The sequence below is a fragment of the Mesocricetus auratus genome, unplaced genomic scaffold (genome assembly GCF_017639785.1).
Source record: "Mesocricetus auratus isolate SY011 unplaced genomic scaffold, BCM_Maur_2.0 Super-Scaffold_100004, whole genome shotgun sequence".
NCBI lineage: Eukaryota > Metazoa > Chordata > Mammalia > Rodentia > Cricetidae > Mesocricetus > Mesocricetus auratus.
Window position 1 is genome coordinate 48,217 of NW_024429189.1, and position 13,730 is coordinate 61,946.

At 59.2% G+C, this 13,730-nt stretch overlaps 1 protein-coding gene across 1 annotated transcript in view; it reads left to right on the forward strand.

Annotated features, from left to right (window-relative positions):
• The first annotated feature begins 2,122 nt into the window (after positions 1 to 2,122).
• Fibcd1 (fibrinogen C domain containing 1) overlaps positions 2,123 to 13,730 on the forward strand; it is a 30,274-nt gene continuing 18,666 nt past the window's right edge. The window contains exons 1-4 of the mRNA XM_005085521.4: positions 2,123 to 2,354; positions 8,845 to 9,318; positions 12,877 to 13,036; positions 13,449 to 13,585. Of these exons, the coding sequence (XP_005085578.1) occupies positions 2,283 to 2,354; positions 8,845 to 9,318; positions 12,877 to 13,036; positions 13,449 to 13,585 (843 nt within the window). The 5' untranslated portion in view covers positions 2,123 to 2,282. The remainder of the gene's footprint in view (positions 2,355 to 8,844; positions 9,319 to 12,876; positions 13,037 to 13,448; positions 13,586 to 13,730) is intronic.

The following is a 13,730-nucleotide window of genomic DNA, read 5'->3' on the forward strand; positions in this document are numbered from 1 at the left end:
CCCTGATGCTCCGCCCCCACCCGCCCGGTAAAGAGCACAGGGAAGGTGTTGGTCTGCGATGTGGCCACTCCCCCCTGGCTCACCTCATCTAAAACCCCTGCAGGGCTGAGGACCCAGTGCACCGGGGGAGTGCAGTGTACAAGGCCTGAGTGTGCTTTTGCCAACCCTAGTCCACCACTGACCCTCCTGGCGTCACCCGAGCCAAGAGCACCGGGCAGAGTGGTAACCGGGTAAGGCGCCACTGCTCACCCCTCCCATCACTCTAGCAGGCTGGAGAGTTGAGGACTCTGGCTGGGCGGGTGGCCAGTCCCACTGGCAAACACTGCCAGGAGGAGCCGCTAGGTGGCCCCCGCTTACCTGTCCTTCCGCAGGCCCGGGAGTAGATGTCCTGAAGGCTCCTATGGGCACCTGCTCAAGTTCACTGTCTCAGCGCCTGGCTTTCCTGGTCTAACCTATCAAAGCAGGGTCCTGAACCAAGCGTGCTCGTCCTAAAGGGCTGACTGCTCTCCTTGGACACCCTGGGACCTTTGGACCTCTTTCCCCAGACTCCTGTTCAGGATTGCCCAGGATGGTTTTTAGGGTACACCTTGCCTGAAGTCAAAATCCCTTCACCTGCTTCTTGCGAGGGAACCCCATAGCTCTGCTCCCTCCTCGCCTGCTCAATGAGGAAACCGAGGCTCTGAGAGAGCATGAAGCCTGGCTGAGGTTACCGCAGGGGAGGATGAGCCATTACCACGCCCCCCCCCAGATGCCCCAGAGCCAGAAAAGCCCTTCGGAATGAGATGCTGTTAACCCTTTGGATACATGGGGGAAACGGAGTCAAGAGAAGTTCAGTGGCCAGTGGCCATGCAGTCTGCTGCCTAGGCCCGAGACCACCTACAACCCTCTTAATTGGTGGTGGCGGTGGGCGCTGAGGGACCAAGGAGCCTCTCCTAACCCCGGCCTGGGCTTACTCAGCAGTAACTCCAGCAGCTTGCTGATGGGAAGCCGCGCTGGGGCTGCAGGAGATGCCAACAGCAGTGGCTCTGTGAGTTCTTGCAGACTGTCGGACCCAGTTTCTGGCTGGTGACAGTCGATGAGGGCATGTGGCCGCGGTGCCTCGGTGCAGCTCTGATCCAGAGACCACTCTACCCACGTCGGGCTTGGGCCCCACCCTCAAGAGGCCTGCCCCACGCCTGCCAGGCGCCTAGAGGGACGAGACGAGGGACGAAGACGGGGCGACAGACTGGCAGCCGGTGGGAGAGAGATTGAAGACGGTGCCAGGGAACAGCACGGCGGCCAGAGCGCCCGGAGCCGGAAAACAGCTTTCGGGAGTAGCGGGGGGCCCGGGCGTTTCTGCGGAGCTGGGGGAAGGGCGGCCGGCGCGGCCCGGCGTGAGGCGCGTGGGAGCCACGCGGTCGGAGCCACAACAGCAGCTCGTTAACCGCGCAGATTAAGGACTTTGTCAATTACCTCCGATGGCTGCTCGGGCGGATTAAACGCTTTAAAAAGTGCTGCTGGTGGGAGGGACGACTAAGAAGCCCCCACTGGGGTAGCTCACGTCCCTCCTCCCGCTGTCGGGGCAGCTCTAGGCCGGCTTTTGGCGACCGAGTCGACGACGGGGACCCGGGATGGGCGGGGGCTGCGGGGTGTGCAGGAGCCCGGCTGCGGAGTCGGGGACTCAAGCGCGAGACCCAGGAGCGGGAGACTGGCGGGCCACGCGCACACTTGTCCCGGGAACCTGGGTCCCAGGAGTCGCGCAAGGGGCCCTCTGTCTCCTCCCAGCCCCTTTCCCGGGGATGATCCCGGACTTAGGCGAGTCCCTCCCGATAGGAAGTTTGCACCGGGCGGGCGCCGCAGGACGCGCGGGCTCCTCGGGGAGCCCGTGGCTGCCGTCGCGCGGGCTGCTGCGCACTAGTCCTCGCCACCCGCGGCCAGGTCTTGGAGCCCGCGGGCCGCGTGCGCGCGCCCGGGAAGCCGCGGGGAGCAATAAAAAGCTCTGAGAGTCCGAGTCAGAGAAGACGCGGAGAGTGAGGCGGGAGGAGGAGGGCGGAGGGAGGAGCGCGCGGGAGGCGCGGGAGCGGGACGCGGGGACGGCGCGGCGCGGGCGGCTCTTAGAGGCTCGCGCCCGCGCTCACACGCGCTCACACGCAGCCTTGCTGGCGGCTGCCGCTCTCGGGCCGCCCCTGGTCCCCTGCACCGAGGGGTCCTCCCGCGCGCGCAGCACACCCCGTGCACCCCGTGCACCTCGTGCCTCCCTTGCGCTCGGCCGCGCCCTGCGCCCCCGCGGGTCCTGCGGGAAGATGGTCCACGAACGGTGGAAGACCGTGGGCGGCGCGTCCCAACTTGAGGACCGACCGCGCGACAAACCTCAGGTACCCACGGGCGCGGGGACGGGTGCGGGGGCTGGAGTTTGGGGAGCTTATGCAGGGCTGGGGGAACACCTGCTCTCCTCCCTCAGCGGAGACTTGAACTCGGGGCTCCCTGCAGGAGGCACTCGCTGCAACCGGTCCCCACCCCCATCGGAGACCCCCGTGCTCGCTCATGCAGAGGGAAGGGGGGACCTATAGTTGGTTGTGGACCAGCCCTTCAGTTGGGGACAGCTGACAGACAGATGATCCGCGTGCCGAGTCCCATTCGCCCACAGCCACAATGGGCGTTCTCCCCACTTGCAAGTCCTCAGCCTGGGTCAGGCTCCCCTCACGTCCTCCCAGGCTTCAAGATCAGGACCTGCTCTCTCACCCCCCACCCCATCTCCCTCTTTACCCAGACTCCCAAACCCAATAGGGGAGCAGAAAATATTTATCTCCTGTAAGAAGCCTGGGCTCTGTGCTTCTCCCACTTTAAGACCAGGAGAGCAGGGCTCGGAGAGGTCCAGTTCCCGCCCGAGGCCGTGCAGCCCTGCAAGTATTTGAACCCGGGTCTGCCTGGTCCTCTCTCCCTGCTGCCTCTGCAGGACAGTAACGTACCCCGGCTTGGAGGGTGCCCAGGGCTGTGCACTGGGACAGAGCAGGGAGGAGCTACCCAGAGCCGGGCATCTGAGGCAGAGGGGTGGCCGCAGGACTGCCCCAGGCTGAGCCATCAAGGGACGGAGATAGACAGGCGTGTTGAGGAGGCCATTCGCCAAGGAGAGCAGATAATGGGGCTGCCCGTTTTAAATTTTAAATTTCTCCCAGACAGATGTCACTGGGGAAGGAACAGTGAGCGTTTGCCACCGGAGAAGGAGGGGGTGGCCAAGGCCCGCCCCTCACTCTTCAAAACTGCAGCCTGCTTTTCGTTCTGGAGCCACACTGGTCTGTCAGGGGGACCAGCTCGGTACAGTTTGCAAAGCCCTGATGCTACCTCACTTTCTAGTCAGTGGCTCTTCCCGAGTATACGTCCCCACATCACAGATGAGGATCAGAGAGGCTGAGGAATATGCCCAGGCCACACAGCACTTGGGCCAGGGAGTAAGAAGTCTATCGTCCTTCTGCCAGTCCCTTTGGTTGCCTTCCGGAGTGCTCGGTTCCTCTTCTTAACTGCTCCTGACAGGGCCCTTCCTGCTGAGGTCTTAACTTCTGGAATTGTCCTTTGGTACCTTACCGGTCCTGACTGCCTTTCCCCTCCCTGGGCCCTCGCCACTCCTAGAGCTTTGCTCTCTCATTTGATTCACCCCACCAGGCCCCAACGCACTCCACATCCAGGAACACCCTACCTGTGCTACGCAGGACTGGAATGAGGCCACCTCTTCTGGGAGACCCCCCCTGCCCCGGATGCCTGGGGCGGGGCTCTTGGTCCAAGCAGTTTTGTTTTTTAAAGTATGCCCCTGGCTCTAGATCACTTCTCCCCTCTGAGCTCCCCCGTTGCCTCCTTTAGGTCCCCTGCCCGGGTTGTATTCCTTCCCAGAAGCCCAGGTCAGCTACTGAGGTCACCTGCTTGATGCTTAACCAGGAGGAACATGGCAGAGGAGAGGTAGGGGCGTCTGGGGGAGTCTGCTACAAAACAGAACTTCAAGGTGTCCTGGGCCAGCCGTGGCCTCCTGGGTTCTGCTGGCCCTGGGGACCAGCTTCGAGCTGCAGACGGCAGAGCTCAGCCGTCTATGCTGGGTATGGGGGTATTGGACACCCCTTCCATCACTGAATAATGACCCAGTATGCACCAGGCTGGGTCTTGTGCCCACTGTATGCTTAGACCAGAGGCCAGGTCTTCCTCTGAGGAACATGGAGAGAGTAGGGGGGAAGGAGAGGGCAGTGCCCCGCTCTGCTGGGGACTTCTCCTTCTACCCTAGTTTTACCTTGGGCTCTGATTCGTGCTAAGTCGCTGTTTCTAGCTGGTGCGCCTGTAAAATGGGGACTGACCATACCGTTCTTCCTCACCTCCCCTAACGAGGCGAGCTAACAAGGAAGTCGAGTGAACTTCTGGTGTGCTTGCACCCCTCAAAGTGCCGTGTGCCCACAAAAAGGCTGGTTCTCCCGGCGCCCTGTCCCTGACCACAGCTCTCCTGTTTGCTTCCAGAGTAGGATGCATCATACCGAGACTGCACCCAGCATCAGGCCAGGCATGGCTCACAGCCTTGTTCACATCACCACAGGAGGCTGGCAGATACAATAGATGAGGCTGCCCCCCACCCCCAAGGACCAAACCAGTGGCCTGAGCAGATGGGGCGAAGGGGAAGGGGAGAGAGCCTGTGTTCTTCCCTGAACCCGCTGCCCTCCAGAGCCTAGTCCAGCCCTTCCTCACGTCCAACATGGCCACTCCTGGGGACCTCCTCAGGCCTGGCTTGCCTGTCTCTGATCCTGGACTTTCTCTGCATTGGATGAATGACCTTGGCCAAGTGGCTGACTACAACTTCATTAGGGTGTCTTCTGTCCCCCACACAGCAAGGGCCTTGTGTGCCTTGGGGCAGGAAGACACTGAAGTGATTTTTGCCAGGTGTTCAGATAACGCTCAGGAACTACATACCAGCTTCTGGCCCTGGAATGTCTGAAAGATGTCACCCTGGACCATCTCCTCGGAGGGAATGGTAGCTTCTCGCTGAGAGAACCCCAGTGGCCCTCCAGGAGTTAGCCTCCCAGCCATGCCCAACCCCGTGTTTCAAAACTTGTAGAAACGGTCCAGAAAGCAAGCAGGCTATTCTGTTTGGGAAGTCTTTCCTGAGGTCTAACCTTAGTCCTTGCTGCATTTAATTAATTCCATGGCTATTTATGGAGACCCTACATCACACCGGGAGATGCAGCCCATGCCTCGGGGAAACATGGAGTCCCCTGGGGACAAACCCAGGAGTCAGGAACTGCCACAGGCCATGGTGGATACCATACAAGAAAGATTTCTCTTCTCATTTACTAGAGTTTAAGAAGTCACCACTCAGATTTGAGGTGAGGGAGGAAGAGACCACTGGGCTCCCCTTCAGCTGTCTTTAGAGTCAGCATAGCCTGCCTGAGGCTCCCAGGGGTGGTTGAGGTGGATAGGGAGAGTCCCATAGAGCTGTTGGTGACATTTGCCTGAGAGGGGCCTGGGTATGTCTAGCCCTGGGGAGGGGACAGCAGACACCAGGTGTGCACACTTGGGGCTGGTCATGGCTACACTCCCAGTATCTGGGGCCTGGAGGGATATAAGGGACCAGTGTCCTGTCTTCTCTTTGTTCAGGCCAGGGGTGACACTCAGTGACTCTGGTGATGGAGATGTGACCAGCTTGGGCGTGCAGAGTTAAGGCTCAAGTGAACCATGTGGGGGGAGGCCAGAATCTGGGGGCCCTTCACAGACACCCATGGAAACCCTTTGCCAGCAAAGCGAGAGCCAAGCCAAGGATTCCCTGGGGAGTGAAAATGTAGGCGTCTTGAGCCTCTAGAAGGGATGACTCAGGCGGCTCCCACATCGTCTCTGTCACCTTCGGCATCGTCAGCGGCTGCCCCTAGGACCTTCCAGAAAGCCAGAGCACCCCAGACCTCCAGTACAAAGTCAGCAACCCTGCTCCACACTCAGCCTCTGGCTGAGGCTCGCAGGATGGGAGACAGAATGGCTGTCCCCTGATACCCTGCCTTCCTGGTCCACAACAGACCTCCTCATTCGATGAGGCTCTCTGTCTAGGACCCACGGGACTGGGCCACCAGAGAGAAAGCAAGAGGAGGGGACGGGTGTCATATGCAGGGATGGAGTTCGCAGGGCCCCTTGGTATTGAATCTTCTACTGTAGATACCCAAGTCTTCTAAAGGACTGATGACTCCATGAAGTATATTGGACGAATGTCACCGCCCCATAGAGATATCTGGGAGGGGCAAGCCCCCCTTAACCTTCCACTGAACAAGCGCTTAATTATTTTTTAATTTTTATTTACTTCGTGTGGTGGGCAGCAGGGTTACAGATGCCACAGTGCATAGAGGTCAGAAGACAGCGTGAGTCCCTGGGATTGAGCCCAGACTGTCAGGCTCGCCAGTGAGCACCTTTACCTGCCAACTATCTCAAGGCGCAGCCACTGACCCCTATTGCAGGGATCACAGACATCCCTTTAGCTGGGGACATGCAGGCCTTCAACCCCATCTCCTGACTCAGGCTTCTGGTCCCTTCTAGGCTCTGTGCCTTGTCCTTGGGAGGCTCTGTGCTGCCTCTACCCCCCACCTTGTATGGGAGGGTTGGGGTGCACCTTGTTCTGCCTGGCCAAAGACTGATTAATAAGCTCCAGCCCGAGGCACAGCGCTGCCGCCTGGCCCGGGCCCCCTTATTATCTTGGGCGATTTCTCTGCGAGGCACGTAAGCCGCAGCCTATAAAAACGAGCAGCTCTTCATCTTTAGAGTTGATCTCTAAAGACTAATTCTCCTCCAAGAGCAGCCTGCTCCATCGCTGAGCTCCCATGCCACCCTGGTTCCAAGGGACCCTGCAACTCCCTCCACCCTCTCCTCCTCTGTCCCCTCTGTCCCCACTCCCCTGGGAAGACTTGTGCCCAATCCATCAGGATGAAGTCCTGAAGACCCATTAGGAGATGATGAGCCTTTCTCCAAGCTGGCTGGGGGACCTCAATGCCACACAATCAGATGACAGGACTTGGAGATGCTCAGGTGCCACAGGCTCCTAGTTGCCAACACAGCTTTGTCCCTGAAGCCCCAGCCTTGCTTAGCAAGGAAGGAATGTTGGGGGACATTCAACCCACAGCCACTGAGCCCCAGGTTCTCTCCAACATTTCCCTCAACCCCCCGTGTCACTTTGGGATTGGGTCTTTGGTCATTGAGCCTCAGTTTCCACATCTGCACAATGAGTTCAGCCACAGCCTTCACAGCGGGGGCTGCTCTTGCAGGCTTCAGAGGCGTGGACTCCTTACATGCCTGAGGGATGGTTACGGTAAGGGATAAGGCACCTGCGAGCTGCCGGCCTGCCTGGGGTGGGGGCTTGGTACAGCCTGGGGCTGCCTCCACTCCGTGTGTGCCATTATGAAGAGGAGGTAGCCGCATCTCAGAACCCCAGGCTCAGGCTCTGCCGGGAGGTCCTGAGGCTCTGTGATGCCAGGTGTCCCAGCTTGTCCCAAAGGCATGGCCTGGCCCACCCATTCTTCCGGCCTCTGTATGTCCACCCACTTCACAGGTCAGAACGGAGTTGTGCCAGGTGGTCCGACGGGGCTGCGGCCAAGGTCCAGGCAGGTGGCCTGCCCATGTCTTACCAGTTCCAGGATCCCCAGAAACTGTGTCCTCAGCCTTTGTCTGAGCTCCAAAGGGACCATGTCCCCAGAGAGGTTGAGAATCAGGTCACAGACACAAACACCTCTGGAGGGGACACAGGGTCTGAGTCTCCACTGATGTGTCTTTTGGAGAGTCCCTGAGCCTGGCTCATGGGACTTCCTGTAAGTAGAAAAGTGATGAAATGGGTGACTGGATTGAAGGCGATAAAAATCTGTCCTGAGCAGCACTGGGGGAGAAGCCACTGCAGGCTGCGGAGAGAAGGAAACAGTCAAGGAGGGCTTCCTGGAGAAGGCAGCCCTTTGCCCCCAGCCCCTGCTCCTCTCCTGCCAAGAGACTCAGAAGCTCTCTGCAGCATTGGGATTTGTGGCAGAGAAGCAGTTGGCGTCTTAGTAAACGCAATGGCTATTTTCTACATGGCAGGAAAGCAAGCCGGCAGCAGCCACACCGTAAGATCTTACCACGCATGAGGAAGGGAAGGTGTCCTCCGATGCAGAGGACACACAGAAATAACGCTCCGGGTGGAAGATAAAAACCACCTCCAGATGCTCTGAGCACATTGATCATGAGATAATAAAAGCCACTAATATTTATTGCAGAAGTGTAACGTGCTAGGCACGGCTCCAGGGGCCTTAATATACTAACTCATTTAAAGAGCCATCTCAGATTCAGAAGTTGAGAGTGTAGGGGCAGCGTGTGTGAGAGCTGAGATTTGGTTACAGGAGGTGCCTAGTCACTGCCCCCGCCCAAAGGCGGGAGCTCCAGGTCCAATCAGTATGCTGGTTCCTAATTGGCTGTGTGATTCTGGGCAGGCCCCTTGCCCTCTCTAGACTTGAGTTTTTTTCCACAGATACATAAATGCTCAGGGGCTGTGAGTGACGTGGTAGAACGAGTAGGTCCCAAAGCATTGTCGCCACACAGCCATGGCATCATTTTTAATTGCAAGTGACACACTGGCTCTGGCTTCGGTTGTTCTTAAGCCACTGTTAGGACAACTTGGTGCACCAGCCCTCTCTGCTTTCCTTGTTTCTCTCTGACCCAGGGCTGCGTGCAGCTTTCTCCCGAGGGTGGTCTCTCTTTCCTCCCGGCCTCTCTGGGCACAGCCGCAGGCATAGGCTGGCTTCTAATGCTTCCCTTCCTTTCTCCTGTCTGTCTGTTGTCTGTCTGTCTGTCTGTCTGTCTGTCTGTCTGTCTGTCTGTGTGTCCTGGGCTGACCTACAGCGACCAAGCTGCAGCTACGTGCTATGCACGGTGCTCCTGTCCCTTGCAGTGCTGCTGGCTGTGGCTGTCACTGGTGCAGTCCTCTTCCTGAACCACGCCCACGCGCCGGGCACGGCCCCCCCACCCATCATCAGCACAGGGTCTGCAGGGGCCAATAGTGCCCTGGTGACCGTGGAGAGGGCCGACAGCTCCCACCTCAGCCTTCTCATCGACCCTCGCTGCCCTGACCTCACCGACAGCTTCGCTCGCCTGGAGGGGGCGCAGGCCTCCATGCTTCGGGCCCTGAGTGACCATCAGGCCCAGCCGAGGCTGGATGGTGCCCCCGAGCTGCTGGATGCACTGGCTGACCAGCTGCCCCGGCTGCTGGCCCGGGCCTCTGAGTTGCAAGCCGAATGTGCCGGACTCCGCAAGGGACACAGCATGCTGGGCCAGGGCCTCAGCTCCCTGCAGAGCGAACAGGGCCGCCTAGTCCGGGTAAGGGCCGGGATCTACGTACGCCCTCTGGTGGAGGGGCGGGGTCACCAGCCCCTGTACTGAGTGTGTAATGTTTGCAGCCTCAGTCTCTAAGAGCTCCAGCCTGGGCCTTGTTCTTTCCAGTTGCGGAGGGCTGTGTCTCACATTCATGACCACTATCCCAACCCAGCCTTTCTCCCACACACTTTCCTGGTAACGCTGTAGCCTTGTAGACCCAGTGCTAGGGGGGGCTCCCGGGCCCGTTGAGAGGCCATGAATTGCAAACAAGGCAGGCATTACCTCCCCCCCGTCCCCCCCCCACGTCATCAGTTGCAAACTGAGGTAAGGAGAGTGAGGCTTGCTCCCAGTCTGTCTTATGACGGCCCATGGGAGCTGTCACTGCTTTGCTCTGAGCTGACTACAGGTCTCCAGGGATGCAGGGCCATTGAGGGGAACCCAGCCAGGCCCTTGACATCCCAACTCCTCCATCCCCAGCCCTACCGGGTACCCAACCAGGTTCCTGCAAAGATCAAGTGGAGTTAGAGGACAGGTTTTGGCTTTGGCTCTGCCACAAGGCCCTGGGCACCAGCTAGATCTCCTTGGAGGAGGAGGGACTCAGGCTTGGAAAGTGGTGCTGGTGTGTCCTCGGTACCCTGCCCAGCCCCCCCAGCCCTGTACCACTTCACCCCCTGAGTCAGCCTGAGGGCTGAAGTCACCCCCACCCGCTGGCCATCACAGCTGTTTCTACACCCAAGGTGACCAGGCATTTGGTCCTCTATAGCTCATGAGCAGTCTCCCTCTTCCCTCCCCTTGAAGGCTGCAGCTGGAGAAATTATAGCCCTTGTCACTCTGTCTGGGTGACTGACAGGGTGATGGGTCCCCTGGGTTGGGGGGACACACAGCCAGCTTCCTGCTGCCCCTCCCCCGGGCCCATCAACAGAACAGGCGATCGCCAGGATCTGGGTGACAGGAACCCCTCTCTGCCTTCCCTGAACTCAGCCCTGGCGAGCTCAGGCTGGCTACAGGCAGCCCTCTGAGCTGGAATGTCCCCCATGAAACGCAAGATGGGTAGTGTCCCCAGGCTCCAGTGCTGCCACTCACCTGGTACAGGACCACCCGAGATGCTTTCTGTCCTTCAGAGACAACCAGCCATGTTCCCTCGCCCATCTGGCAGCCCCTTCCCGAAACCCTTGGTTCTGTTCCCAAAGCCATAATTGCCAGGGTGTGATGCTCACCGGCCCAGCTAAGGTTAGCGGCTCTTCGTGTTGACTGGAGGATACAGTGTGGGTTCCGTCTTAGCTTTGGGTGATCTTGGGTGGGTCACATCCCCTCTCTAGGTAGGTTCTCCCCACCTGTAAGATGGGGTGCCGGGCCAAGCCCGAGGGGATGCTGGTGTTTCTGGCTGCACAGGGCTTGCTCGGCAGGCCTCTAGCATGTGGAGACACCCAGAGTCTGCTCCATCCGTAGCCTGCACATAGGGAGCCACCACTGAAGACGCTTTGTGAGTGGACGTGATGGTCTGCTTCCCCGGGGCAGGGACTTTTGTCGCCCCACTCTGCAGAGGGACAGACTGAGGCTCAGTGGTGAAGGGCCTGGTGGAAGCTTGGTCACTGTTGGGCCTCGCTGGAAGCAGCTGCCCTGATTTCACGGCCTCTGGTCGCCGCCAGCTCTTCTTATGATGGTTTGTGCGGCTCAGCGAGCAGTGACTGACTCCCTATTAATTCGGGGCAGGTTTATATGTTTCAGTGGTAATCATTTGCTAGTTTAAACCGAGGTCTCCTCTGCCTGCCAGGGAGAGGGAGGGGCCGTGCCCAAGCTGCTGAATGTCATGACCATGGCGACTCAAAAGGATGGGCTGTGCAGTAAGGGGTACTGGGGGGTCTTTGCCACCCTGTCACCGAGGGCTGCCTGTGTCCCCACAGGCTCCATGGAGCCTGACCATAGGTCACTGTGGTAGGGGCAGCGGGCTCCCCCTGCCCATAGCAGTGCTCCTGGAGACCACTGATCACCTGCTCAGCAGAGGGGAAATCAACAAGGCCTAGAGCTTCGCAGAGCCCAGCCTTCGGACGAGCCGCGAATCATATTTTGTAAACTGCTGGCTGGGTGTATTTCTTTCTCTTTCTCCGATGGGCTATTATCTGGCGAGTGACAGGTTCGGTGAGCAAGACCTAGCTTACTTCGTGCTGCGAGCTGCCCACCGTCTCCCTCTCCGCTGGGTCCCCTAGCTCTCTGAAGCCCAGGGTGAGGGTGCAGGGGACCCCCACACCCTGCATCCAGCCAGCACAGTAAGGGGTTCCTGGGGAATCGATGCTGCTCTATTGAGCTCCAACCCATGGACAGTGATGGAGGGGAAAATGGGAGGGGTATGTGTTACCTCAAATGGCTGGAGTGCCCCGGGACGTGTAGTGGTGACAGTTCACCCCAGAAAGAAGGCCCCTCCTCCTGGTGTGCAGACAGGGCAGGGAGGGTGTCACACAACCGATGGAGTACAGGACTGGAGCCACAACCCACTCAGGGGACGCCAGGGCCTGGGCCCCACCCCCACCCGGGTTGGTAGTACAGTGGTTGCTCCCTCCCCCTGCCCCCCACCTGCCCTGAGGAGGCCGTATGAATCCTGATTCTCATATGCACTGGTGTACTGGCAGGGTCTTTCTCCCTCGAGGCTTCTGGTTCCCTCTGGGAGCACGGAGGTAACATCTTAAGTCCTGGCTCTTTGCAGCACGTGGGGCCCCTGTGAAGTGATGGACATTGGGCATCTATGGGGATTCCCTGCAAATTGGGGGGTGGCGAAGGGAGCAGAGGGCGTCCTTACTTGGGACCCAGTTTGAACCCAGTGACTCGTTCCCAGGCTCTACGCTCTTCCCAAGACTCCGGCCCATTTCTCTAAGTGCAGGGACACACCCTGCCTTAGCCTCCTCATGTGGGGGCTTAGAAGAAATGGTGGCTGGGTTGCACTATAGCCAGGAAGGCAAAGTGAGGACCCCAATGGGGCCCATGCCACACTGGAGCTGTGTGTGTAGTCACAGGTCCCTACAGCAGCTAGGCTGGGGAGGTGAGGGCAACTCATTTCCCTCCTAACAACCTAGGCTTGCTGGGGTGTGGGGTGGGGCACGGTGGGCGGTGCTTGCCTGCGAAGCAGGAAGCCCAGGCCGGGTTCCCAGCAATGTATATACTGGGTGTGTAATTGTCTGGGTACAGTATAGACATATACTTGTCTGTGATTTCCACACCTGGGGGCAGGGAGCGGCAAGAGCATCGGAGGTTTAAAGCCAGCCTGACCCACGTGACACCCTGTCCCACCGACAGAATGGAGGCGGGTTCAGGAGGATGAGCTTGGGCTGATGCCCACTGCTGCCTTTTCCTGCACTGGCCCTGTCAGGGGGCTGGATGCATGGCAGTGGCCAGGGTTCCACCAGAGCCCTTGTCCTCTAACCCCTTAGAGCTCCACTGACCCCTCGAACTGCCAGGAACATGACCCTGAGGCCAGGGCAAGCGGTGGAGGGTGAGGGGAGGGAGAAGGCTTCCCTGGCAGGGGCTCCCCAGGTCTGTGTCCCCTCTGATGTCTTCTGTACTCTGCAGCTGCTTTCTGAGAGCCAAGGTCACATGGCTCACCTGGTGAACTCTGTCAGCGATGTCCTGGAGGCTCTGCAAAGGGAGCGGGGGCTGGGCCGGCCCCGGGTCAAGGCTGACCTTCAAAGGGCCCCTTCCAGAGGAGCCCGGCCCCGAGGATGCGCTAATGGTAGGTGAAACTCGATTGCCTTCTCTGGGTGGCTCGGGTGCCCAGTTCCAGGGAAGAAACTTGCAGTGAGGGCTGTCTACCACCCTCTACCACCTTGACTCTGATAGAAAGGACATGATGCTGTTATAAAAAAACAAAACAAACAAAAAAAAACAACAACAACAACAACAAAACAAAAAACGGATTTCCTGTGGGCCAGGTGACTCAGAGCCTGACCTGGTGAGCCATGAGCCCATTTTCCAGACGAGGAAGGCAAGGCCCCGGGGATTCACTGGGGACTGAGGGCTTGTGCTCTTGACAAGCGCAAGGTGAACAGACTTGTCAGAGAGAGCCGGGGACCTCTCTGGAGGGAAGGGATGACAGAACGTAGCATCTGGGCCACCGTCACCCTGATCTGGCTCCCCTGTCACAGGCTCTCGGCCCCGGGACTGCCTGGACGTTCTCTTGAGTGGGCAGCAGGATGATGGTGTCTACTCCGTCTTCCCCACCCACTACCCAGCTGGCTTCCAGGTCTACTGTGACATGCGTACTGACGGCGGAGGCTGGACGGTGAGTCTGTAGAGGCAGCGCACCCAGCACGCTCTGCCTGACGCTAACTGCAGCCCCTCCCATTCCCTATAGACATCAGGTGAGTCTGCCCTCAGGGAGCGGAAACCAGGTGAGAGGCACCATTGCCCCTGAGCCCCGAGCACCC